This window comes from Rhinopithecus bieti, unplaced genomic scaffold (genome assembly GCF_001698545.2).
Source record: "Rhinopithecus bieti isolate Rb0 unplaced genomic scaffold, ASM169854v2 scaffold_5497, whole genome shotgun sequence".
Classification (NCBI taxonomy): Eukaryota; Metazoa; Chordata; class Mammalia; order Primates; family Cercopithecidae; genus Rhinopithecus; species Rhinopithecus bieti.
The window spans coordinates 478,471-503,447 of record NW_016805006.1 but is presented as its reverse complement, the minus strand read 5'-3'; the positions used below and the strand labels follow the sequence as shown (position 1 = coordinate 503,447).

At 53.2% G+C, this 24,977-nt stretch overlaps 1 protein-coding gene across 2 annotated transcripts in view; it reads left to right on the top strand.

Annotated features, from left to right (window-relative positions):
• Positions 1-2,508: 2,508 nt before the first annotated feature.
• Positions 2,509-24,977, top strand: part of TBX4 (T-box transcription factor 4) — a 32,661-nt gene continuing 10,192 nt past the window's right edge. Inside the window, exons 1-5 of one of the 2 annotated variants that reach the window (XM_017870824.1) lie at positions 2,509-2,692; positions 6,821-7,006; positions 7,864-7,958; positions 16,083-16,202; positions 17,766-17,913. In XM_017870824.1, coding sequence (XP_017726313.1) covers positions 6,824-7,006; positions 7,864-7,958; positions 16,083-16,202; positions 17,766-17,913 — 546 coding nt within the window. In that variant the 5' untranslated portion in view covers positions 2,509-2,692; positions 6,821-6,823. Of the gene's footprint in view, positions 2,693-6,431; positions 7,007-7,863; positions 7,959-16,082; positions 16,203-17,765; positions 17,914-24,977 lie in introns of those variants that run through there. The other variant, XM_017870825.1, reaches the window with a different exon arrangement.

The window sequence follows — 24,977 nt, the reverse complement described above, 5'->3', positions numbered from 1 at the left end:
AATCAGTGTGACAGATGTGTGGTACAGTCAATTATTTGTGTAGCTAGTTGAGGAGGGTTTTCATACCTTGAACTCCTCAAAGTAGTTTTGGAGAAAAAAAAATTGGTCTTTTCCTCTTCTACACAGGCTCTTTTTCAGCAAATACTATGCAGCATCCATTATAAGCTTTTCTATTACTTTACTTACAACTAAGAAGAAAAAACGCTGCTAATTAAGCTGTGACACACCACTAACTATCAGATGCATCTCAGTTTCAGAGGTATCAGAATGTGAAAAATGTGTGTCTTAGAGTCAGTTAAATGAGGTATTCCATTCTGGTAATGGGGAATGTGCGTACAGAACCTCTCTCGTTTACTCACTTGCTGGCTGGTTTGCCCCTTCCTTTCCACTGCCAAAAGCTTACCTGTCCCTTCCATATCTCATTTCTCCACGTCATCATGAACCTGTTGATATTAATTTAGACTGTCTGCCATGAGTCTCCAGAAAGCCTTGCACTTGTAGGAAGGCTCCAGTCTAAGATTTTTTTTTTTTTTTAATTAAAGAACTATACTATAAGCTCTAAGTATGAACTTCTTCCAATGACTGTCAACAAATTCTTTCCAGAGTCTGGCCTAACTCTAGTCTTCCCATAGTACCTGCTGATTCACTGCCCTCCCTGTTCACCATTCCGCACAGTAGTTGGTTGCTTAGTCTGTATACTATTTATTTGCAAGGGATTTCCCTGCAGGCTGTTGGAGGGGTCATGGGAGGGGGCTTGCCAGCAGAAGCTGAAGCATGTCATCCAGGTCTCCCTGACACAGGAAACACGACTCCCAAGGCATCTCCTGAAATGCCAGGGCCTTCCCTTTCTCCCTTCCAGGAGTCCACAGGATTGGGGAAGGATTCCACTTCTCCACTCCTCTTAGATATTATTTCCCCTCCCTGGTTTGAGACTCCATGAGAGGAATGGTGATGGGGTGGTAGAATCTGGTACTGCAAGGGTGACAGGGACTTGAGCAGCGGCCCACTGTTGGGCTGGATTTCAGGCTCCTGACAGCAGCAGCGACTGGCTTTTCTGAGTTGGTGTTTTGCTCCCACCTTTGAGTGCAGGGTGGTAAAGGAGGCATTGATGCTGGCTTTCCATTTCCTAGCATTGGAACAGGGACAGACCCATCCAGGAAAAGCATTTCCCTGTCCTCTTCCCTTCAAGCTGATTTTTGAGGTCAGAATCTGGAAAGGGACAGAGAGGACACAGGTGGAGGGAGGGATGCAGCCCATGCTAAGCACTAAGGGACCACTCTGGGGATCCTTATTGATGAGGTTTCTGCAGCCTTTGCAGATGGGTGGGCAGGCCTGTTCCTGCCCCAGGATTCTGGGCATGTGACAGGCCAGGAGCCTGGGGCACAGGCTGGGGTCCACATGGGTCTGTTTGCCCGTGGAAAGCCTGGGTCCTGTAGGAGGTACAGACAGACAGAGAGAAACAGAGGTAAGTGGAGACAGAGAGCTCAGAGGCTGGGCAGGGAGGTCTGGGCGCTGAGCAGGCCTCCCTTTCTGAGGCGGGAAGGACTGGGTGGCTCGGAGCCGGACGCTCCCCAGTCTCCACTTCCTAGCCTAGGGCAGGCATTGGGCTTCCTCTTCAGCTCTCCAGGATCTCAAGGAGCTCCCGCGGAATCCTGGCCCTGGGCCGCAGTTTCCCCAGGAGGCTCTGCCAAGCCTGGCACCTTGCAGCCCGGCCTGGGCTCTGTCAAGGCCCAAACCAGACTCAGCTCCGACTCAGAGGCCGGCCCAGCACTTCCCTGCCGCCGCCGCCCCGCACCCGGCCACCGAGCTTCCTCCCTGTCCTCACCCCTGACCTCCGAAGCCGACTTCGAGGCACGCCAGGCCGGGTCCAGCGCCCGCGGCCCCCTGGGCCAGGACAAGGAGGGCGGGTGAGCAGAGGGGCCGTGCCCAGGGCCTGAAGGTGCGAGGCCGCGTAGTGGGCATGGTCGGGAAGCCGAGCGTGGGCCTGTGAGGCGCGTGTGCGCCTGCGACCTCCGGACCGGGGCTCCCAAATGAACGGCGCGCACGGCTGGGAGCGGCGCTCTGCGGGCGGGGAGCCCGCAGCCAGGGGTCCGTGGAGGTCGCTGCCTGGAAGCGGGCGCCGGCAGGGGGTGGCCAGGCCCGGTCATGGTGCGCCCTAGTCTTCGGGCACGGCGGGGCCGGGCGAGCCCTCCTGGTTGTCGAGCCTCGGCTGAGAGCCGGGTTGCTCGCCCTTGCTTCCAGCCTCTCTAATCTAAACCATGCGGGGCTCCCAGCCCCTACCCGGCTCGCGGGGCCGGAGAGCCAAGAGGAGGGCACTGGGCCGCGCGGTGGAGGAGCCGACTGCTCGCGTGGGGCTCGGGGTCCTGGGGACCGCGACGCCGGGGAACCCTGGAGCCCCCCTCCCTGGGGGACAGCGGGCGCGAACTGATTGACAGCGGCGACGTCAGCGCGGAGGGGGGGCGGCCCCAGAGGGAGGGAGGGAGGGGGAGGGAGCTGAGGCCCCAAAGTGCAGCCTTGGAGATCAAGGGCCCGCTCCAGAGCCGGGATGTGTCCAGTCCCGAGGGCACGACGGGCAGCTGGACCCTGACCCAGCGGCGCGGAGTCGGAGCCCCGGCCGTCCCGCGCTCCTCGGACCCGAACCTGCAGGGGACCTCGGGCCGCTGGCGCCTCCGCATGCGGCACCGCAATTAGGGTGAGTGTTGGTTCCAGCCGAGTGGGGACCAGCTGGGCGTGCGGGGCTGGGGCCACAGGGGCTCAGGGTTAGGCTGCGGGGTCGGACAGGACGAGAAGCTGGAAAGGGGCGAGTCTCGCGACCCGGAGAAGAACTTCAGGGGCGGTCAAAGTTGCAGGAAGACGGCGCGAAGTGTCTTGGGTCGGGCCGCCGCCTCGGCCAGACACCCAGTAGTTGGGGCACGAGCCCTCCTCTGTGTGTAACGCGACGAATTGGGTCTAGGGACCCAAGAGCATGGAAATATCGATAGCGCCAGCACCCTAAGAACAAGGCCGTGACAGGCGGAACAGTGGCCTGGAAATTGGTGTTTGCAGAATATGCAAGGCCAAGGAAGAGGGCCCCCGTACTGAAGCGAAAATCCATGTAGAAATGTGAGCGATCAGAACCTACTGGACTCAGAGCCTTTGATGCAAGACTAGTCAAAATTAAAGCAAGGAACATTATATATAAATAATGATCGATAATTAAAGATTATTAGAATGTGAACAATTACCAAAGAAAGGGCTAATCGGCATAACTGATATAACACGTGAACTTTCAAATAATACAATCGTAGTAACTTTTAGAATCAAGTGAAAATAGTAATCACGATTTTTAAAAAGATTAAAGCAAAGTAATTCTAAATGGAGGAACAATGTAAGGAGTATTGTATTAAAGCCAATTGCACTACTATAACATATAGTAATAGTCTAACAAATTACCGAACTGTTGGAAACTAGGAAACGAACTGTAGGAGAAAGATGAACAATGAAAATACTATTAAGGGAAATACTATTAATGGTAGTGATATAATAATACAATGTATTATTGATACTATAGTGAACTATTAAAACAAATATTAACTAAAATCTTAGGAGCAATAGTAATGTAAATAAAGACACATTAACAAGAATTGCTGGAGTAATATGACAATTTATGACCAATGTATTAATAGTCACAAGAACATTATAAATAATGGTTGAGTAATAAGAAGTATTGTACCAGTGTGATGAAAAATAATCAGAGTATTAAGAGCTACAGCAATATTACAAAGTATGACAAAACAGCAAGAAGTAATGATGTGATGAAAAATAACTAGCGAGTTAAGATCTGTAACATTACAAATAATGACAAAGTAACAAGATACTGTCAGGGTGTGTTGAAGAATAATACCTGGAGTGTTATGAGCAAGCCTAACAAAACAAATTGTGGTTAGATAACAAGAAGTATTATAAGGATGTGAAGAAAATTAACATGAATTTTCAGAACAGTTATATGACAAGTTATGGTAAACAAGAAGTTATTGAAACAGCGTGGCAAAGTATAAACAAAATGAAGAGCAAGCAACGGAAACGTATTAGGGATATAAAGCAAAAATAAAAAAATAATAGATTAACGTGACCTATTGTACACTATGTCAACTAGATATTGGTAATAGTATTATGAATGTGCCAGGCGACCCTGAAATGATGGTGCAGTGTCAGGAAAACAACAAATTTAGTAACAGTAAGCTAACGAATCAAACCAGGGCTTTAACCATACAGTATTAAAGATACAAAGGGGTAATAATCCACGCGATAGGATATTCTCAAAGTTCCCGAACTGACCAAAATACTACTCTCATAATAAGGACAATTAAAATATTACAAAACAGTACGAAATATTAACAATTCCCCTAGTGCAAGAAACATATCCCCAGTAACCTAAAAGTGAAAAGAAAAATGCTGTCGTCTTTGGAAAACGAGGCGACTGAAAGCAACAGATCCCATCGCAAAGGGAGAGGTGGCTGCGGCGCGGAGGAGCGGATGTGAAAGACCAGCGCGGACCGCTATCCTGGGCTGAGTGCGGGACCCCGCGGTGCGGGCGGCCGAGCGCGCCCAAGCTCGAGGTCCGAGAGGACCGCGGGGACGGCCGCCCCGGGCCAGCCGGGTGGGGAAAAAAGGAAATTGGTGGGAAGAGGGCAAGCTGTCGCGAGGTCGGGATGTGGCTTCGTGGCGGAGAGAAAAGGAAGAGGCAAACCCTGAACCTGGGAAGGAGAACACCGCGCAGGCCTCGTCCCCAGTCCGAGCTGCGGGGCCCGAGTCAGTGGACGCGGGCTGTGAACCGGCCCCTCACCCGGCAGGACTAAGCGCGTAGGACTGAGAGCGCGGGGCGCGAGCCGCAGGGCTCCGCTGCACGGCTCCGGGTGTGAGAGAGCCCAGCAGAGGACCCCGTGGCCATGCGGGCCAAGCGCGAGACGGCCCCTCCTTGCNGTCGGGATGTGGCTTCGTGGCGGAGAGAAAAGGAAGAGGCAAACCCTGAACCTGGGAAGGAGAACACCGCGCAGGCCTCGTCCCCAGTCCGAGCTGCGGGGCCCGAGTCAGTGGACGCGGGCTGTGAACCGGCCCCTCACCCGGCAGGACTAAGCGCGTAGGACTGAGAGCGCAGGGCGCGAGCCGCAGGGCTCCGCTGCACGGCTCCGGGTGTGAGAGAGCCCAGCAGAGGACCCCGTGGCCATGCGGGCCAAGCGCGAGACGGCCCCTCCTTGCGACCCCGCAGGCCGCCACGTCTGGGACCAGCCGATCGCTCGGTCGCTGGCGCCGATCCGGCCGGGGTCCTAGATATAGTTGGACCCAGCGCGCTGGCCAGAGTGGGCAGCTACCCTATTGGGGCAGCGGCCCCTTGTGTGGGGACTCCTGGGTTTCCGAGGCTCGGCCCCGCGTTCGCACGTGGTCCGAGGCGGGTGCTGGCGCTGGCAATGTCCAGCGAGTCTCACTCTCTGCGGGCTGTGGCCGAAGACCGGCCCGCCTGTCAGCCTTATCTTTATGGGTTTTTCCCAACCCGGAGTGGCCCCGGCCCCTTTTTATCTCCTCGGTTGCACTTGGCTTGTTTACTTTGCGAGGCCCTGGGAGTCGAAGTCTGAGACGGGGATGAGGAGGCCTCTGAACAGGATGGGAGAGAGGCCTGAGCCCGGGGATGCTCCGGGAGGGCCCGGGGAGAACGGGAAGAAGGTAGGAAGAGAAAGGCGGAGCATTCCGCCTCAAGAGGGGCCGCCAGACCTACAGAAAGCCCCGCTGGAGCGCCCAGGTCCAGCAGGATGGGGAAGAGCAGGAAGGTGGAAAGGCGTAGCGGAGCAAGCGGGGCACACCCCTAAAGGATGCTTCGGGCAGGGAGCAGGCATCTGCGTAGGCGAGAGAATCAGCCAAGACACCCGAAGAAATGTAGCTGTGCCAGGCAGGGCTAAGAGGTTCCTGTGAATGGGCCCAGCCTACTGGCCTGGTCCTTCGCTGGGAAGACTGTGGGTCTTTAGGCCCAAAGCAGAGCCCTGTGGCGCTAAAGTGTGCCTGAGTGAGCCTGTGAATTTGAACCCGAGCGCCAGGCAGGGGAGGCCTGGGCGGAGGGCAGAACCTGGATCAGTCACCCAGTAGAGTGTGGCTGCTCAGGCGGGTGGGATGCTGTGTGAGGGGCTGTGTTTCGGTGTGAGCATGTCTGTGCTAGAATGGGAAGAGGATGTGTGTGGACGGGGACTGTGTTGGAGTGAAAGTCTTTGGTTCAGGAAGTCTCTACCTCAGTGCTGTCTGAGGGGTTGGGTGAGGGCAGATGGGTGAGCTGGGCCTGAGGGCCCGAGGCCCTCTCTGCACACAGGTGTGGAGCTGCAGGAGCCTGGGCCCTACCCTCCAGCCTGGCTCTCCTTTCCTGCATGGCCAAGAAGTGTCCTGGTTGTCCTGGGCCCACAGAGAGGCCTGGACCCCAGTTATTGGGGAACAACCGAGAAGACCCAGGCCTCAGGCTCCACTAGAGCCCAGTAGGAGGGAGGGACTCGGGGTGCAGCTGTGGCAATGCCTAGAGGGCGGTCCCTCCGCTAGACCTACTCATCACAGAACCCCACACCCAGGGGCAGGCAGACATTGAACTGCCGCAGACCCTCCCAGGTCCACAGCCTGAAGGGAGGAGGCGAGGGACCTGCCCTCCTTGCGGGCTCCCTCCTCCAGCTCAGGAGGGGGCGGGGTCCACGTGCTCCAGGGCGGCCTCCGCGCCCCGCACGAAGTCCCGGGATCGGCTGGAGAGGGCCGCGCGGCCTCTGGCGAGTGTGGACCTGGGCGAGTGATTCGTTGTGTGCTGTGCCCGCAGGAGATGCTGCAGGATAAGGGCCTGTCCGAGAGCGAGGAGGCCTTCCGGGCCCCGGGCCCAGCGCTCGGCGAGGCCAGCGCAGCCAACGCCCCCGAGCCCGCGCTGGCAGCGCCGGGCCTCAGCGGAGCCGCGCTAGGCAGCCCCCCTGGCCCAGGGGCTGACGTCGCCGCCGCCGCCGCGGAGCAGGTAGGGCTGCGCCAGCCGTCGGGTAGAAGTCGGGCGTCGGTCTGTCTGCGGGGTCGTCTGTGTCCGTCATTCCGTCCGATCGTCGACAGGACTCACTTTCAGGGGGACCTGGCTACGTTCAGGACGGTCTGCCTGTTAGTTCTCCACTGAACAGGGCTGGCTTTCTCTGCCTTCTGGGTCGTTCTCCACTTTGAGCCCTCGGTGCTACTGTGGGACAAGCAAGAGTTAGAGCTAGAGATAGAGGAGAGGGGCAGTAAGAACGAAGGAGACCCCCGGAGCATCGGAGCGAGCCTTGACCAAGTGTCCAGCTCCAACAACCCATAGAGGGCCTGGGACCGAACGGGGGGCAAGAGAAGGCGACCCCGCCAGTGCGCACGGGAGTCGCTGCGGTGCTCCAAGGCCTCTGGGACGTCGCCGAGGGCTTCACAGTGATAATCGGATGATCACAGCGCGCGGGATGCCGCCTGGGGATCTGTGTGCACTATCTGCAGGCGCGCACCTGGCCGAGGGTGCGTGCGCCTCTCCCTGTCTGTGTCTGCCCGGGGAGCCTGTGGTGATGGCCCGCCACGGAAATGTTCATGAGTGTGCAAGAGTGTCGTCTAACCTGCGCTGGCCACTATGTGTGTCCTCTGCGGGTTCCTTCGTAGGTGCAGCTTCAAAGGAGGGAGTTTTAGCCACCGATTAGTTCTTTTAAATTTACGAGTAGTTCAAAATCATTCTGCGAAACGAAATCTGGAGCCGTGGGCTCCGGGCGGGCAGGGTGCCGCACAGCTCTTCGGGTCTGGTTCATCATTCCTCAGGCTCCGCGTGGAGCCCTGGGCCAGGCAGACACAAGTTTCTCTCCCTCCCATCCCCAGACCATCGAGAACATCAAGGTGGGGCTGCATGAGAAGGAGCTCTGGAAGAAGTTCCACGAGGCCGGCACTGAGATGATCATCACCAAGGCGGGCAGGTCAGCGCTGCGAGATTTACTTCCGGGGATGGCGGTGGAGAGCAATGGGGACCAGGGGGGTCCCTTAGAAGTCCTCTCGGCCCCAGCCTGGTGGCCTATGGGAGTCCTGTCTGCCTCCTCGGGCCTCAGTGCCACCTCCCTCCGCAGCTTGGGACTGGGCCGCCAAAGCCCGCAGGGGGCCACCGCAGCAGCCCGGGGCTTGCGGGAAAGACCGAGGGGGAGGGGCAGCGCTATGCAAATGAATCCAAACAGGGATCGCGACGCCCAGAGTCCCAGCTCCAGCACTTTTGGCCCCCTGGGGGGCTACTCTGCTCTCCTTTCTTTGAGGACCTGAGGAGGTTTCTCAGGAATGCATTGATTGCGGACCCAGAGATGCCTCTCAGCAGATGGGGAGAGCGGTTTTCATACATTTTCGTGAGTGACTGGAACCCCAAGTTTCTCATCCCAGGGGCGCCGCTCTTCTGTTTCCATCCCCATCTCTGGCCAACGGGAAAGCACCACGTTGGGCTCTCTGTGTGTTGGGGGAGCGGCTCTCGGTGGCTGCCAGAAAAGGATGATTTATAAAGTGGAAACATCTTTAAAATGCGCTGGTGTCTGTGGGAGAGAACAGGGAGGAGAGGTTGAGAGGAGGAAGACTCACAGGGGGTTGAGTGAGAGATTCACTGGGGCTGGTAGGGAGGGGGCAGGAGTGTGGAGGAGAGCGGTTATCAGGTGAAGGCGGATTGCTGTAGACAGAGACGCTGGCAAGTTCAGGTTCAGGAACTCCCTCCCCACCCATTCTGTCCCCTCCACATACACACACTTGATTTCGGTCCCTGAGGACAGATTAGGTGTGAAAATGTCCCTTTGCCTGGATATGTCTCATAATTGAGATTTTGAAGGAATAAGATGATGAAGCCTCGAGTGCCAGGAATTTGGAGTCAGAACACAGTGGGTGAGGGATCCAGTTCCAACTCAGCTACTTTCATCTGTGCAACCTCAGACAAGGTACTTAAGGGTCTCTGCTTAAGTACCCTCCCCACTCCATCTGTAGAAGAGCAGGTCTTGCCTCATACATTGTATGTAAAGCACTGAGTTCCTGTCACATGCAAGCACCCAAGAAGTGCTAGTGAATAACATTAGCGATAATTAGAGAAGTGTCTGGCATCCCACTCAGTATTTTCTTCTACTTTTTAGAGAACTCAGCTCTGCTGAACTGCTTACGGAATGATAGACTATTCAAAGGAAACAAAAAGTAGGTTGGTTTGCTGTGTGCAGTGTGTGGGGTGCTGTGGTCCTTCTTGTCTCTGCTCACTGGCAGGCCTTATAAAATTTCCTTTATTTTGTTGAGGGTGGAGGTCTGGGCACTTGGCCACCCTCAGGTCTTAGCCAGGGAGGTGGCATCACCACTCAGGGCCTCTATCAGGGAGAAAGTAGGTTTATTTTAGGGTCTGAGCTTGCTGCATTTTGGGGATGGAGATAGGGAAGGAAGACTCATGAAGGGGCTGGCAGAGGTGCCACATGGAGTAGGCATTGAGGACAGTGGAATCCAGGTGTCACAAGTCCTGCCTCTTTCTGGCTGAGTGCACTTGGGCAAGTCACAGTCTCCTTGTAGCTCAGTGGTGTCAGGGAAATGGTGACCGTAGACCTATCTGCTGTCCTTTCCTTTTCTATCACCGTGAGACTCAAACCAGGGAATCACATGGATGATGGTTGGTAAATGGGTAATCCACTTGGTCAGGTGTGAAGGGGAATGGGGCTACTCCTTGTGCCTGCTGGTGTGGAAAGAAGGTAGCAAAGAGAAAGTTTCAGAACTTACATTTTTAGGCAGCAGAAATAACTTTGTCTCTTGAAAATAACTGGTCAGCGTGTTCTCCGGGCATGTCTGGCCTCTGGCATTTTAAACAAAAGGCATTTTATGGTTTTCCTCAGTGGTGTTTCCTGCATCTGCGTGGGTCCTCCTCCTCCCTCTCCCAACACATACACTTATACACACACTTCCAGAGGTGGCCAGCTTCAGGTAGATGTTTGTGCTTGATCCTAGTTGAGGCTTAGAGGTGGACCTTAGGGAATTACGATAATACTTTTAAAATGGCTGTGATGATGTTGGCCAATTATGGATCCATCACAGCCTTTCACTTCTCTGGCAGAAACTTATCCTTGCATTGGGTCTGGTTCTTAAGAAAATCACTAGTCTCATGCCCCCAACCCCTCACCCCTCACAGACCCTATTTCCTCCTTCATAGCTGCCCCCTCCTTCAGCAACCACTGTATTGCTCTGATTTACTCTGATTTACTTTACTGAGCTGTGGTTCTTCAACATCCTGTCCAGTGCCTCTCCCTGCTCCCCAAATTCTGTGTGCCTCTACTGGAACCCTTCTTGGTACACTTCCATTTGTCAGTCTGGGCCTTGCTGCTAAACCTGGAATCATAGCTTCCTAGATAGATAGAGCTGGAGGAGAACCAAGAGAACATAACCAAACTCCAGAGAAGGGAAGTGAGGCAGTTACCAGGTCTACATAGGGAAACAGATGAGGCACTCCATCCCCAGAACACAACCCCTACTTTGATAAGTTCCCTTGATTGCTTTTTTACGGGGTCCTATTCAGTGTGGATTGTGGCTCTGCTCTAGAGACCCTGGCTAATTAGGGACATGATAACTGCCATCTGGCTGGACAGGAGCAGGCCCTGGAGAAGGGGAGCCAGAATGTTCTCAAGCCAGGTTGAGTTCTCGGGTCACAAGTTTTCTTCCTACCTTAGCCCTTTGGGTCCTTGAGAGTCTTGAAGGTCAACGGAGAGAAGAATCCCTCTCACTGGATAGTGACTTTGAACTGCCAAACAATGTGGCCTGGTGGATAAAATGCCAACCACGGTGGGAGCCACCAGTTTCTGAATACTCAGCAACCTCCATGTCAGGTGTGAAATGGGGGACACAGCCCTCCACAGCCTGTCTCAGTCTCTTGGATCTCTGTGTCCAGAGGGTTCATGCTGATAACCGCAGACAGCGGATCCCTCTCTTGGCCTGCCCACATCCCTGCCAAGCTTGATACATGTGAGAAACTGCATTTTCTCCCAAACATAGATAAAAGTGAGCTCCACAAAAAAATTTAAATATAAACCTCCCCAAAATGAAAATTGCCTAACCGTCTCACTGCCCTACTCCTAGGTCATGGTTTTGCCACCAGATAAATCTCCACTATCAGCCTTCATAGCCTGTTGAGTTCAATGTTGCTTGTGTTAGTGACAGTGAATTTGCGTTTGAAAAATGAACTACCGATGAGAACTCCTGTTGAACCTGTATTGTTTGTTATTCTGAGGCAAGGATTTGGCCCGGCTTAATCCGGGGCTTCAAAGCCAATTGCCCTCACTCTGTATACAGAGCGTCAGAGCCCAGTGGCGTGGATGATAAGAGAAGTAAGGGTTGAAGACACTGGGAAAGTGGGTTGGGGAGAGAGTGCTTTGATCTCTTTTTAAAGTATTTTCTGAAAGCAAAAGTCTATCAGAAGGAAGTGCCTTAAAAAAAAAAATCTAAGAGAAGCAACTGATCTTTCAAAACAACATCCATTCCACACACTCTCACCCCTGCCCCTCCCTCAGGGAAAAGATTTCTTAAATATGCTTTGGGTGAATTAGAAAACTGTGTGTGTATGCCTCTGTGTATGTGTGTGTGAAATGTGGAAATCGATTTATTAGCTTCGAAATCAGAACTCACTTGGCTATAAAAGGCTTGGTCTCAGTGTAGGTGGCACCAGCAGCCCTACTCCTAACCCCAGCCTTGGACTCTGGGCCCTGGCCTCTTCCCTGCACACCCAGGATTCCTCCTGAAGAGCCCCGCCCCGCCCCACATCAGGATTGGAGAAACAAAGGGTTTTCAGGGGACCCCTGTCGTTTTACTGCTGTAGGGTTCTTTTCAGACTCTGGGCTCCAAGGCGCCTGTGTATGTGTGCACACATATATAATTTTTAAACTGAATGTATTGAAGTGGAACATTCCTACAGAAGAGTCCACACGTCTTAAGGATGCAGCTTTACAGACTTGCACAAAATGAACACACTCGTGTAACCTTCATCCAGATAAGGAAATAGATCACCACCACCGCCCCAGAATCCTTGTGTGCCTACCCAGTCAGCGCCATCCCCACCCTTGAAACCACTCTCTAGACTTCTGACCCCTTCCGGCTGGTGTTCCCCTACATTAAGGGAGGGTCCGTGTAGCTATTACTGGAGTCCCCAGGGACCTCCGAGAAAGTCGGGGCTGCAGAGGGGTTGGGGATTGGGGGACCCTCCAGGTGGAGAGAATCTAGGGGTATCCCGTAGTCACTGTCCCTCTCCCCAGGAAGGGCGCTGCGAATAAGCGCCTTGAATTTGGCCACCTATTTGGCCGGGGAGCTCCCGGGGCTCTCGGAGCGCAGCTAGAACTTGCGTGTTCTCTCTCAGCAGTGAGTTCGCAGTTATGGGTTTGTTGCCAGAATAAAAAAAGCCCCAAACCCTTGCCCCGCGCCCCGCGCGCCTCCAACACCGAGAAATGTCCGAGGAAGCTTATCTTAGCAGTTCATTCTAAAGCCATTTCCGAGTATGAATAGATAAAGGCTCCAGCCCCGCACCCTTTCAGAGCCTGTTTCATGATCAGAGGAGAAGCCCCGGGCTTTCATCTCTTCCCGGGCCGGCGAGCAGGCGGCTTGTTTATTCCCCTGGCGGAGCCGTTTCCGCGTGTGCCGGGGGGAGCCCCCATCTCTCTGGGGGCGCGGGATCCCGACCGGGCGCGGGGAACTAGGGGAGCATGGAGACGGCGCTTGGGGCGCAGAGAGAAGGTGCCGGGCAAGTGGAAAGGGTGCCGAGGGGCTGAGAAGAGGGAGGGACAGGAGGACGGGGAGGGAGCAGGGAGAGGGTGGGGGTCATAGAGAGAGGTTGCAGGGAGGGGAGCGGAGGAACGCGCAGGGAGAGGGCTCGCCGGGGCGGACCCAGAGGTAGAGCACAGAGTGCCGGGGACAGGCGGGCGTCACCGCCAGCGCTGGTGGCAGGGCCTGTGTGGAGACAGGCGGCACCCGCAGTGCTTTCCCTCTTGGTCACCTCCCCCACCCACCCCAACACACAAACAGGGAGGCGTTGCTTTCCACCGTAGGGTGTTGGTTTTCAGGTGAATTCTATGCCATAAATCACAGAAACAATTTACATCTCACTCCATCATTTCAAACCTTTCATTAGAGAGGCAGAGCTCATAGGAAGTCACAGCTCCCAAACCCAGCTAGCCTCTGTCGCCTGAGGCATGACACGCTGGTGAACACCCCCAAATCAGGCATCTAGGCACCAACTTTAGTCCCTTCAGGAACCCAAGGGCAGATGCCCATGAGGCCTTGAATTCTCCCCTCGACCTGGGCAGGAAGCAGAAGGACAGGACAGAGGGGGCCTCACCTTCACAGGCAGCCCTTCCCCAACCCTGGGTGGACCCTTCCTCCTTCTGGAGCCACCTAGGCAGGGAAATGATAGTGCTTAGGGCCCCCCACCCCACCCCAGAGTGGGTTCTGCATGGCTCAGAAGCAGTCCCCCAACTGGACCCTGCCAAGACCTAGACGTCTGTTGCATTGAAGGCAATGGAACTGCCTGAGGCAGTTCAGCCCCGAGCAGAGGGCTTTTGAACTCCCCATTCAGACCAGACATCCTAGTCCCTCAGCTCCTGAGCACTGCTGCCTTAGATAGAGGGGAACTGGTGGGCAGGGGAGGCGAGGCTGGGAGGTACTCCCCTTCCCTGCAGGGATGCCACATCTCCTTATCAGTCAGGAATCTGGCCTGTGATCAGCTTCCAGGAGGGGCCAGGTCCCAAGACACCAGCTGGGGCTGCAGAGAGCAGCCTCCTCAAAGGCCTTGCCGAAAGCACTCAGTCAGTGTCAGCCGGGCCTCCTGGGCTGTGGAGATGAAGCCCAGCAGGGAGAAGGAGAGGGGAAGGCCAGGGCCCCTTAGCCTCCTCTCAGCCTAGGCTACCATGCCTGCCAAAGTGGCAGGGAGCCCTTCGCTCCCGGCCCCCTGTGTGGACACTGGCCCTGGAGGGAAGCCATGGCTGCCCTCTGCTGTTGCCACCTGGAATGATGACAGGAGACAAGCTGAGTGCAGGCCCCGGGTGCCAGGCCAGCCCAAGTATGGCCAGAACTGCCCCATTTTGTGGCTGTTTCTGTGGCAGTTACAAAATGGTGGCCTGGAGGGGGCAGGATTCTTGGCCTCACCCCAGGGAAGGGGGAGGCAAGGCAGCTGCTGCCCTTCCTGCTTCAGCTGTAGGCCCACCAGGAGAGAGGCAGGGCCGGGAAAGGGTGGTGCAAGCTCCAGCTGCGCCCCCAGGCCCCATAGCGGGGCTGGTAAGTGGGAGGCAGGGTTGGGTTCCTGAGCCCCTCACTTCCCCCATTCCTGGAGTGGGGGCGGGGTGGACATTTGAAAATGCTTTCAATTGACATCTGAGACAAATTCTTCCACACGGTTTATAAGTCCCTAGACTTGCAGCTAGAACTTCCCTCCTCCCTCCAGGCACGCACACATCCACACATGCGCACTCGCACACCCGCTCACATGTGCCTGGGCACACACACCCCACATGCCCACCTCCCCGCCCTGCGGTGTTTGCACAGGCTTCTCCTCCAGCAAGAGAGGGGCACAGGTGGGGCTGGGCGGGGCGTGGGCTGGCAAGGAAGTGAACCCTCTGCCTCAGTCGGGGTCCTGGCCTGGGCTTAGGGCCTGCTAGCTTATAGAGGCCTTGATCCTTTCTGGAAGCCCTGTCCTGTCCAGGTAAGCTGGTGCCCCTGGTGACAAAATAGGGGCCTCTGATAATCTGTTTGTGGCATCTTGGACAGCTTCTCCAGGGTCCCATACTGTCTTGGGTTAGTAAGAGGCAGAGGACCACCTGCTGGTTGTCCCAGAGTGGACCAGCCGGGCAGTGGCACAGCTCAGTGGGGCTTAGTGTCTTCACTGTGTCTTCAGCTAGGTTTGGATCCTGTTTCTCTTGGGGAACACCTTTGTGGGAGATCAGTTGGGGGTGGGGGATGGAGTCTGAGGAGGATGGTGAGGAAGTTCCATTCTTCGCTCTGCTGAAGTCAGGGACCTAGTGACCGGGGGAGGGAGCTGTGCCCAGCGCGTTTGTGTATGCACTGTGCTGTTGTGTGTGTGTATGTGCTGAGAGGTGTGCGGAAGCCCCCTCTGGAATGTGCCCTGAACCTCAAGGCCCTAGACGGCCTCAGCATGGGCTGCAGGAAATGGCAAACTTTCTGGGCTTTGGTGAACCCATTTTCGTAGAAGTAGGTCATACCACTTCTCCATTTACTTTGCTGAGGGTGTAATGCAGCAGGGGTCCGTGGTCATTCACGCAGCAATCTATGAGATAGGTGGTAATGTTATCCTTGTTTTAGAGATAAGGAAACCAAGGCACAGAGAGGTTCAAGCAAGTTGCCTAAGGCTTGTCAGTGGGGTCCAGGCTGTGACCATGGCAAGTGGTTTCAGAATCCCTGCCCTCTCTTATCCATGAGGCTCCTGGACCGACTTTCCAGGTGAGGTGTTCACAGGGAGAAATACCCCTGATAGATACACCGGAAGAACCCAAACCTAGCATGGTTTTGGATGGCAGTCTCCTGTTTTCCCACGAGCTGGTTTTAGGCCTAAGGGTTTCCACAGAGGCATGACCCAGAGGAGGCAGCTCATTATTTATGGAAGCAGCTGATGGGGATTTCCGGCCCCCTATAATTGCACCCCAGAACTTCAGTTGTGTCTGGGCTGGCAAAGGACAGGAGGGAAATTAAGGCAACAAGGTTGGCATCAGAATCTGCTCCCACAATCCTGACTGGGGTCTCTGCGCTTCAGCTGCTCACAGGCACTAGCCCCAAGTCTTAGGGGATCATGGGGGAGGGAGAAGTGAATTTGGGAAATGGGGTAAACTCTCCTCCTAGACACAGACTGAGAGCTGCAGGGCTCAGAGACAGCAGCCAGTGCCACCTTTTCCCTGCGGGCAGAGGGGGAAGTGAGTTGCGCGAGTCACACAGCTGTGACCCATGCTAGGATCGCTGGCCAAAAGGGCAGCACCTGTTAGTGGCCTTCTGCCCCCTTGCTCACTTTGTTCCACCTCTCCTGGTGCTCGGTCCACATGCTCCGCCTCACCCCTCGGCTCCCCCAGGAGGATGTTCCCCAGTTACAAGGTAAAAGTCACAGGCATGAACCCCAAGACCAAGTACATCTTGCTGATTGACATCGTCCCCGCCGATGACCATCGCTACAAGTTCTGTGACAACAAATGGTAAGTGGCTCCTTACTGCATCGCCCACCTTCCCTCAACTGCCCACTTGCTGCACGCCCCACCTAGTGTTTTGTCTGGGGGATTTCTTAGCTACCTGAGTGACTGCCCAGGTCTGCAGGCTGGAGTTCACTGCCTGGAACCGGCCTTGCAGAGGCTGAGGTGGTCAGCGAATGTCTGCATGCCTGCTGCAGGTGGGGCTGGGGTTGGGCTGAAAACCAGCTGCATGTTTGGGAGTTTGGTGGATTGCAAGGGTCTGTACTCTCCTTACGGCCATGGACAGTCAGGACTTGGTGACTATGCTGTCAGGTGACAGACAAATCATTAACACTGGCCAGATTTAGACTCTGTCAGTGCTTCACTGTGGGGAAGATGGGAGCAGTTTTCTTGGGGACTTTAAGAGCAGGGCCATTACCCGGTGTGTGGAGGCACTCTCCTGTTTCTCCATGTTCTCCTTGGCTTCAGGCCCCTCCAGCCATCCAGACAAAGTGAGGCTCCACCAGGGGGCTGGTGGATAGGAACCTTTGGCAAGGGACTGGGAGACATAGAGAGGTAAAGGGACAAAACCAAAAGGGGCCAGGTAAACAAACGCTGGGCTACCTTTCGTGAGGCCAACTCCTTAGTCTCTGACTGCCTGGGAGCTCAGAACAGCACTCCAGGAGCGAGCAGCCAGCCAGGACACTGGGCTCTGTGGCAGGTGAGCCACAGAGCTGGAGAAATTGGACTGAGGAGGCAGGATTTGGTGGCCACGTCCTGGCAAGGGCCATGCTTCTGTTTCTTCTCCCTCTCTGGGCTAGAACTCAGAGCAGGCTCTGGCTGCGGGGAGAGCTACAAAGGAAGTTCTTACCATTGTTTTGTGGACTAGCCATTTGAGAGGTCCTCTGAGAAGCTCCCTCTAAATACTATAATTTATAACATGTGACAATCAGAATCATGCGAGGTGTGGTGGCTCATGTCTGTAATCCCAGCTACTCTGGAGCCAGAGGCAGGAGGAAGACTTGAAGTTCAGGAGTCTGAGACCAGCCTGGGTAATATAGTAAGATCCCTGTCTCCGCAAAAATTTTAAAAAGTTAACTGGGCATGGATTCCACGCATGTAGTCACAGGTACTTGGGAGGCTGAGGCAGAAGGATTGCTTGAGCCCAGGAATTGGAGGCTGCAGGGAGCTATGATCATACCACTAGCATGAGTGACAGAGTGAGAATCTGTCTCTTAAAAAGAAAAAAAGTTTTAAAATCATAAGCGTAAATATACATAGGAGTGCCTAAATCTCCTCACAATATCTTTGTGATTAGCCCCAGTCCTTCAATTAAATGATCCCATTTCCCTGTAACCTCCCTTTTTTTTCTACTGCAGTAAAATCAAGAAGATTCAGAACTGCTCTCTCCTCCTCAGCATTCTCTCCTCTGTCCCTCACTCCTACCCTTGAAGTACTAATTTGACAATGTGGTGGGACCAGCAGCTATTTTTTTCTCTGGTCAATGGGGGTTTGCTCCAAGAGGGGACAGGGAATCTGGCCTCACCAGCCCCTGGAGTAATCGCCCGCTCTTATCTGCTCTGTTGGCAGGATGGTGGCAGGGAAGGCTGAGCCGGCCATGCCAGGAAGGCTGTATGTCCACCCGGATTCTCCTGCCACAGGGGCCCACTGGATGCGGCAGCTGGTCTCCTTCCAGAAGTTGAAACTGACAAACAACCACCTGGACCCCTTTGGCCATGTAAGGATGGGGGCTGCCTGGCCTCGGGAGGCAAGTCTGGGGCAGTATTAGGGGTGGGAAAGACCAGGATGGGGACGGGGAGAATCCACTCCGGGATCCAGCTCCAGGCTTTGGCACTCACTGACCAGTTTAGGGAAGGAGCTCAAGCCTTTAAGGAGTGCAGAGAGCTGGACTTCCTTGCCCACCACTTACTGGCTGGGTAACTCTGGGCAATTGTTTCAGACTCTTTGAGCCTCACTTTCCTTGTCTAGAAAATGGAGATGACCATATATACCTTTCGTGGTTGTGAGACATAAATGAGAGGGTATACAGGAAGCACTTTGCACATAGGAGGTGCTAAATAAATGGCAGCTATGATGATAAAGGTGACAGGTCAGGTCTCAGCTTCAGTTCCCCAAAATCTTCCCTTGCTGGAACATAACACAAGAGGAGTAAGCCTTTTCGAGCAACAGTCACAGATGCATTCCGAAGCCCCTCTTTGGTATGTACCATCTGCCTGGCCTGACAGCCGCCTGCTTCTGGAAGGAAAGACCTTGCTCTGGCTCCTGTGTTAGCTCCTGCTGGGTTTGGCCTGGCCCTTACAGAAGAGTTCTGAAGCCCCAGGGATGCTGCTGACGCCCCATCCAGGCTGCCCAAGCTCATTCTTTCCCCATCTGGCCCTGGCAAGTCCACAAAAAAGAGATTTTATGTGGAAATTTTAGCTCTAGTGTGTGGCAAACAGAAGTCTGGGGACCTGGTACTATCCGCCAGGGCACAGGCCCCACCCCTCGAGACTTCCCATGGTTACTGCGGAAGTGCAGGGCAGGGGCAGTGGAGGCTTCGAGATGCAGGTGTAGCTGCTGAGGTTACGAGGTGTGCAGGTATGTCCCGCTTTTACGCCCCAGCTCTGAAGCATAGTTCCTATGGAAAACTCCAGCCATGTTTCTTTTCTGATTGATGGGTATGTAACTGGCAACGAACTTCTAGTTTTAATTTCTCAGAATCTGTTCAGTTCTCTTCTGAGTCATTGGTGAGCTATAAACAAGCAGCTAGGAGAATGCTTAATTAATGCCATCAACTCCCGACTTATCTGGTTTGTGAGTCCCTATACTGGGTTTCCCATACAGGGCGGGCAGATTTCCAGTGGGGAGGATCAGCCAAGTTCCCACCTCCCCGAGCCCCAGGGCATTTCAGCTGAGAGGCAGAGGGGCTTCCTGGGTCTCCCAGGGCACCATCCTGGTCAAGACTTTGTTCCCAGTCAACTCCTACCTAACTTCCTGTGCTTGGCCAGGCTATGGCACCAGCCTCAAAGGATAGGGAGGGTCTCTGTGTTGGGAGGCTAGGGAACCTGGCCCATGACTGCACACACACACACACACACACACACACACACACCCCATGGGGGGCGAATACAGAGCTTGAGGGGAGCTGCATCTTTGGGTGGTCATTTGTCCCTAGGGATCCAAGCCTGGAGAGGATTTTGGATGCGCCAGCTTGTTGTCAGGGCTACCAGCTGTGGCGACGTCTCAGAGGACTCCTCTTTTCCCCAACCTCTAGAACGTGAGAGGGGAGGGAGTTAAGGGATGGAAAACAGGGCCTTCTATAGGAAGTGGGAGAGAGTGCTCTGGCCTTCACAGCCTAGCAGTAGCTTTTCACAGCCTGGCTAACCTCTTCAGTGGCTCTCCCTGGGTCTGTGAGTGGTTTGTGATAACCTGCATAGAAGTCAGGGCCAGTGAGGCTGCTTGATGGGCTTGTGATGCTGGACGTGCCCCTGGCTACACCTGTCATGCCTGCCTGGGGCTTCCCTTCCTTTGGCCACAGGGATACTACCCACAGGAACTCAGCTTTCTCCCTGGATGAGTGGGACGCAGAGCATCTTTCTTCTCCCTTCATCCTCACACTTACCCATACTTACAGTTTATTGGCTACAACAGCCCTGTGAGTGTGGCAGGGCCCAGGTACTGTCTTGGACCCAGACCTTCTGCTTCCCGGTCCAGTGTCCTGGGCTTCTCCACTGCCTTTCCGTACCCAGGGCTCTTGCTGCGGTATCTTCACCTATTTAGAGCACCCTTGAAGAGGGAGCAGCCCCTGGCCCTTCAGACAAGGGCTGTGGAGGGACATATCAGGGCACAGCAACCCATTTGGATGTTGACTTTCTTCTGCCCCTTGGCCCGTGCCCGTGGGAATGGTGAGCTCCCATTGAAGGGTGAAGGAGTCACCCTTCTTGGCTTCTCAGTGCAAGAGGTTGGGGAAAAGCCGCGTTGTATTGGGAATTGCCCTTCCATCTGCACAACCACTTCTACATTTTCAGCTTGCCCCGAAAGCTTCCAGGCCTCAAGGGACTTTCTCCAGCCACATGAGCTTGGACTTTTCCTGGGGATCCTCATGGTATCCCAGGAGCTTGAGCAGCTGCCTCCTCTCGGCAGCCCCCACCCCTAACTCCTGCCCAAAGGGGTGGGCTCTCTCCTCGCAAAAGGGCAAGTTGAGAGCCCATGAGAGTGGCTGCGGTATCATCTTGGGGTCCAACAAGTAGACTCATTGTCCTTCTAGCCTGGAGATCCCTGGGCCCAAGCCACCCCATTTCCTTATCCCCAGAGATGAGCAGGGTGGCTGAGAGCCCATGTGTCTGCTTGTGGGTGCATTAAGGCCTCAAAGAGCAGGAAGCCCTGACTGTCGGGGTTGGGGGTGTGGAACAGCCATTTTGGGATAATCCGGGTTTTCCTATAATTCAAGATGCCCTTCTTCCATGAATGCTGCTCTCCTCTGAAGTCTGAGGACCTTAGGTTGAAGTCTTGGGCCTGGTAGCCTGTCCTGTGTGGCAGATGGGGCCCTGACACAGGAACCTCTCAGACCACATGGCCAGAACCTCCTAAAAGACAGGACTGAGCTCTGACTAGAACACTCCTTGTGGGTTTTTGTTGTGGGATTAGGAAAGCCTTCACAGCAGAAGCCCACAAGAAATTTTCCAGTCCGAACCTTGGGGGCAGGTTCAGGAGGGCAGAGGGAGTCAGCTCCAGTCCCGCGGTTGGGCCAGGCAGGAACAGAAAGGACCGTGGGGCTGGGGCTGGATGCGCTGCCTCCAGGTGGCCTGAATTCAGCTTTGCTTCTGCTGTTCTTCTGGCCACAGAAGCTGCCTGCCCACTGTTCCTTCCTGCCTGCCACTACCTCCCGTGCCCAGCAGGGTCCTGTGCCAGGCAGCCATAAGATGGGAAGGGAAGCTGCTTCCCCCAGCTTTCTTCCTCTTCTCTTCTGAATAAGCTTCTAGAAATACCTGGGCTTCAGGAAGTTGGGGACGGCCTCACTGGGGCATAGGTGGGACCTGTATCCTGCAGCACCATGTGGAAATGGTGGCATGTGGGTATCCCAGATTGCTGAGGAGGGAGGGCCAGTTTATGATTTCTGACCCAGTGAGTCCAGCTGTCGGAGGGGCTGCATTAGCCCCTGGGCTAGAGGTGTGGACTGCAGTTCCTCAGTCACAAAGTAGCACTCATTAGTCCCCACATAAATATGTGACTTCCTGCTCTAGCCACTGGGCTTCATAATTGGCATAGGCCTGACTGCCCCACCCTTAGCCCTGGGACTATCTTCCCACCCGCTTTGCCTGGGTAGCTACTCCTGAGCTGTGGGATCCAAGCTCAAATGCACGTTCTTCAGAGAGAAAGGTTGGGGTCCTCATTCTATGCTGTCAGAGCATTATGCAACTTTTCATGCTAGTACTTGCCGAAGTTATAATTTTGTACCTATTTGCATCTTAAAATTTTATTTATGAATAGGAAGTACTTTCACAAGCTTTAAACATAAATCATTGAATAAATTAAAATGTCTACAATACGACATCTCTTTCTACTTGTTCCTGATCCACTGTTTGTTTCAACCCCCAGTACAGGCAACCACAGTTACTAATTCCCTTTCAGCATTTTTGTTTTGTTTTTGCACACAGGCAGAATGTGTAATCTGGAATCCCCTCTTTTACACACAAAAGGTGGCATACTATGGAAACATGTTTTGCATCTTGCTCTGTAAACTTAATAATATCTCTTAGAGAAGAGTGCATTCAGAGAGAGCTTCCTCATCCCTTTTGCAGCTGCACAGAATTATTATTATTTTAAATTTTTTTTGCAATGGAGTTTCACTCTTGTTACCCAGGCTGGAGTGCAATGGTGCGCTCTTGGCTCACTGCGACCTTCACCTCCCGAGTTCAATCAATTCTCCTGCCTCAGTCTCCTGAATAGCTGGGATTACAGGTGCCTGCCACTACGCCCAGCTAATTTTTGTATTTTTCCTTTTTTAGTAGAGACAGGGTTTCACCATGTTGATCAGACCGGTCTCAAACGCCTGACCTCAGGTGATCCGCCTGCCTCGGCCTCCTAAAGTGCTGGGATTGCAGGCATGTGCCACCGCGCCCGGCCTGCAGCTGCATAGAATTTTATCGAATGATTGTTTTAGAAATCATGTAGCCAGCTCTTATTGAAGGAATTAGATTTTTTTTATTCTTTGCTCTTCTGATTAAGCTTGTACATATGCCATTTTACACAGTGCCAAGTATATCTGTGAGATAAATGTCCTGTTCAAAGGGTACACGGATTTGTAACTTTGAAACTATCACCAAATTCCCCTCCATGGGAGCTGTACTGATGTATATATTTCCAGCACTGACTATGGACTTACCAATAAGGTGGGAGAACAAATGTCTGGATTTTTGTCAGTTTTACAGGTGAAAAGTGTATATCAGTTTTAGCTTTAATTTGCATTTCCTTTATTATGAGTAAGGTTAGGCATCTTCTTTTAATAAATTTCCTCTCCTGTGAACTGCTGTTCTCGTCCTTTGCTCATTTTCTTGTAGGTTTTGATATCAGTTTCTAAGAACTCTTATAAATTAGGAGGATGTAGCTCTTATCTGTGATATGAGTTACACATGTCCAGGTTATCATTTGTCATTTGGTTTTGCCTGTAGTGATATTCCCACGCCGATGCTTTTGATTGAATTGATCAGTCTTTTCCTTCTGGTTTTTGGATTTTGAGTTATTGAAAGCCCTAACCCCCTCCTTACTTATAAGGGACTTTTCTTCTAGTATTTTATGGATTTATTTTTACATTTAAACCATTGATCCTTTTGGAATTTATCCTGGCCTTGATTTGAGGTGTGAATCCAATTTTTTTTTTTTTCTAGAAAGCTGTCCAGTTGTCCCAGGATCACTAATTGAGTCGTCCACTTTCCTCCCCTGGTTGAGGTGCCTTATTTCTGAACACTAAATCCCCATATGAATGTGTGCCTGTTCACACGCCAGTCTTTTAACTGTTGAGACTGGATAATAGGTTTTAGTGTTTGGCAGGACTGGGCCTCCTTGATCTTCTTCAGAGTTTTCTTGGCTAGTCTTGTCTATTTTTTCATATAAACTTTAGAATAAGCTTGTAGTGTTAAAAGAAAAAAAGGAACTTATTTATATTTTTATTGGATGTGCTTTAAATTATAAATTTACTTAGAGAAGACTGATAGGAATCCTTTTCTATTCGCTGAAGAGTTTTCTGGTCCTTCAAGCGTATTCAGGTTTCCTTGAAGTGACCCTGCACGTTTCTCATTAGGTGCGTCACCTGATTCGTTACCATGATAAATGCAGCCTTTCTTTCACTACATTTTCTCACTGCTTATTTCTGCTCAATTTCGGGGTTACTATGTGACTTCACCACCAGATAGTAAACCATGAGGTTTCCAATCACTGTGACATCCTAGTGCCTAGCCATCGTGTCTGGCAAGCCAGTGGGTGCTGGTGGATGGTAAGTGCATGAGAAACTCCTGAAGGAGGTGGTAGTTAGACAGCAAAGCCATTTCCCCTGCCAAAGCTTACGCTGGATGCCCCCTCAAAGCTTATGCTGCAAATTTGCCAGTGGGGACCTAGAGCTATTTATCTCCCTCTTTCCTCCTTTCCTTCCACATTTGCTGATCCCTGACAATGTGCCAAGCCCTAAGCTCCAGATCAGGTCCCACCCTCCCCAGCCAGGTTGAGGTATGAACTCAGGCTTGGAAACTAGTACCAATTCTGGCTGTGCCTGAAATTGGCTGTCTGATGCTGGGCAAATGCCTGTGCCTCCCTGACCCTCAGTCCCTCGCCCGTTAAAATAAGGGCAATAATAATTAATGCCTACTTTATATGGATAATGTAAAGATTAATTTTATGGTGCATGTAAATGACTTAGCACAGGGCCTGGCACACAGGCTATGCTCAGTAAGTGCCAGCTGTTATTGCTGTTGCTGTGGCAGAGGGCAGGAAGGTTTGGAGGCCCCATGGTACCACCCCAGTGTTGCTCCCTGGACGTGAGGTCTGAGGTTCCTCTGGCCAGGGCCTCTGGAGTGGGCTGATGGGCTCCCTGATTTCGTTCTAGTTTGAATTTTCCTTGGACACACCTCTTATCATTCTGGTCTCAGTTTTCTTTCTTTTCTTCTTTGGTGTTTAAGCTGAGATCCTGTCACTGTCCTAACCTCTTGGTAGGGCTGGGGAGGATCAGAAGGATGATGGAGAAGGTAGTCACAGAAAGTAAAATTATGGTACAGGGTAAATCTGGTTTTAGTATCTGACAAAATGGACATTAGCCACACTGTTGAGGGGCTAGCATCCACATAATGTGTGTTCTGTGATGGACAGTAGGGCCTGCTGACCCAAGTCCTTTACAGTGTTTAATTGGCACCTTCTCATGAAATCTGAGCTTGTTGAGAGCGATGTGTGCTCTCTCATAGGCCATCTGGATCCTGCTGCAGACTGTGTCTCCAACCAGCTGTGTGTTCCTGGGCGAGTCACGTCTCTACTACCAGCATTCTGTTCCTCATCTGTAAAATTAGAGAGCTGGACACAAATGATCTCAATGGCCTGCCTCTCCATGCCCTAATGTTCTCTGATTCCAATGTAGATAGATCTGGGCTTTATTGGCCAAGTACGCTATGGCGATCTCTTGAGGAGAGGGATGTTTGGCGCAATTGCAGTTGTTAAAATAGAACAGGCTTCTGAATTGTGGCCAGAACATAATGAATCCCATTTCTGTGAAATGATGATGATGACGGAACCAGTCATGTAGTGGGGTTGTTGACGTGG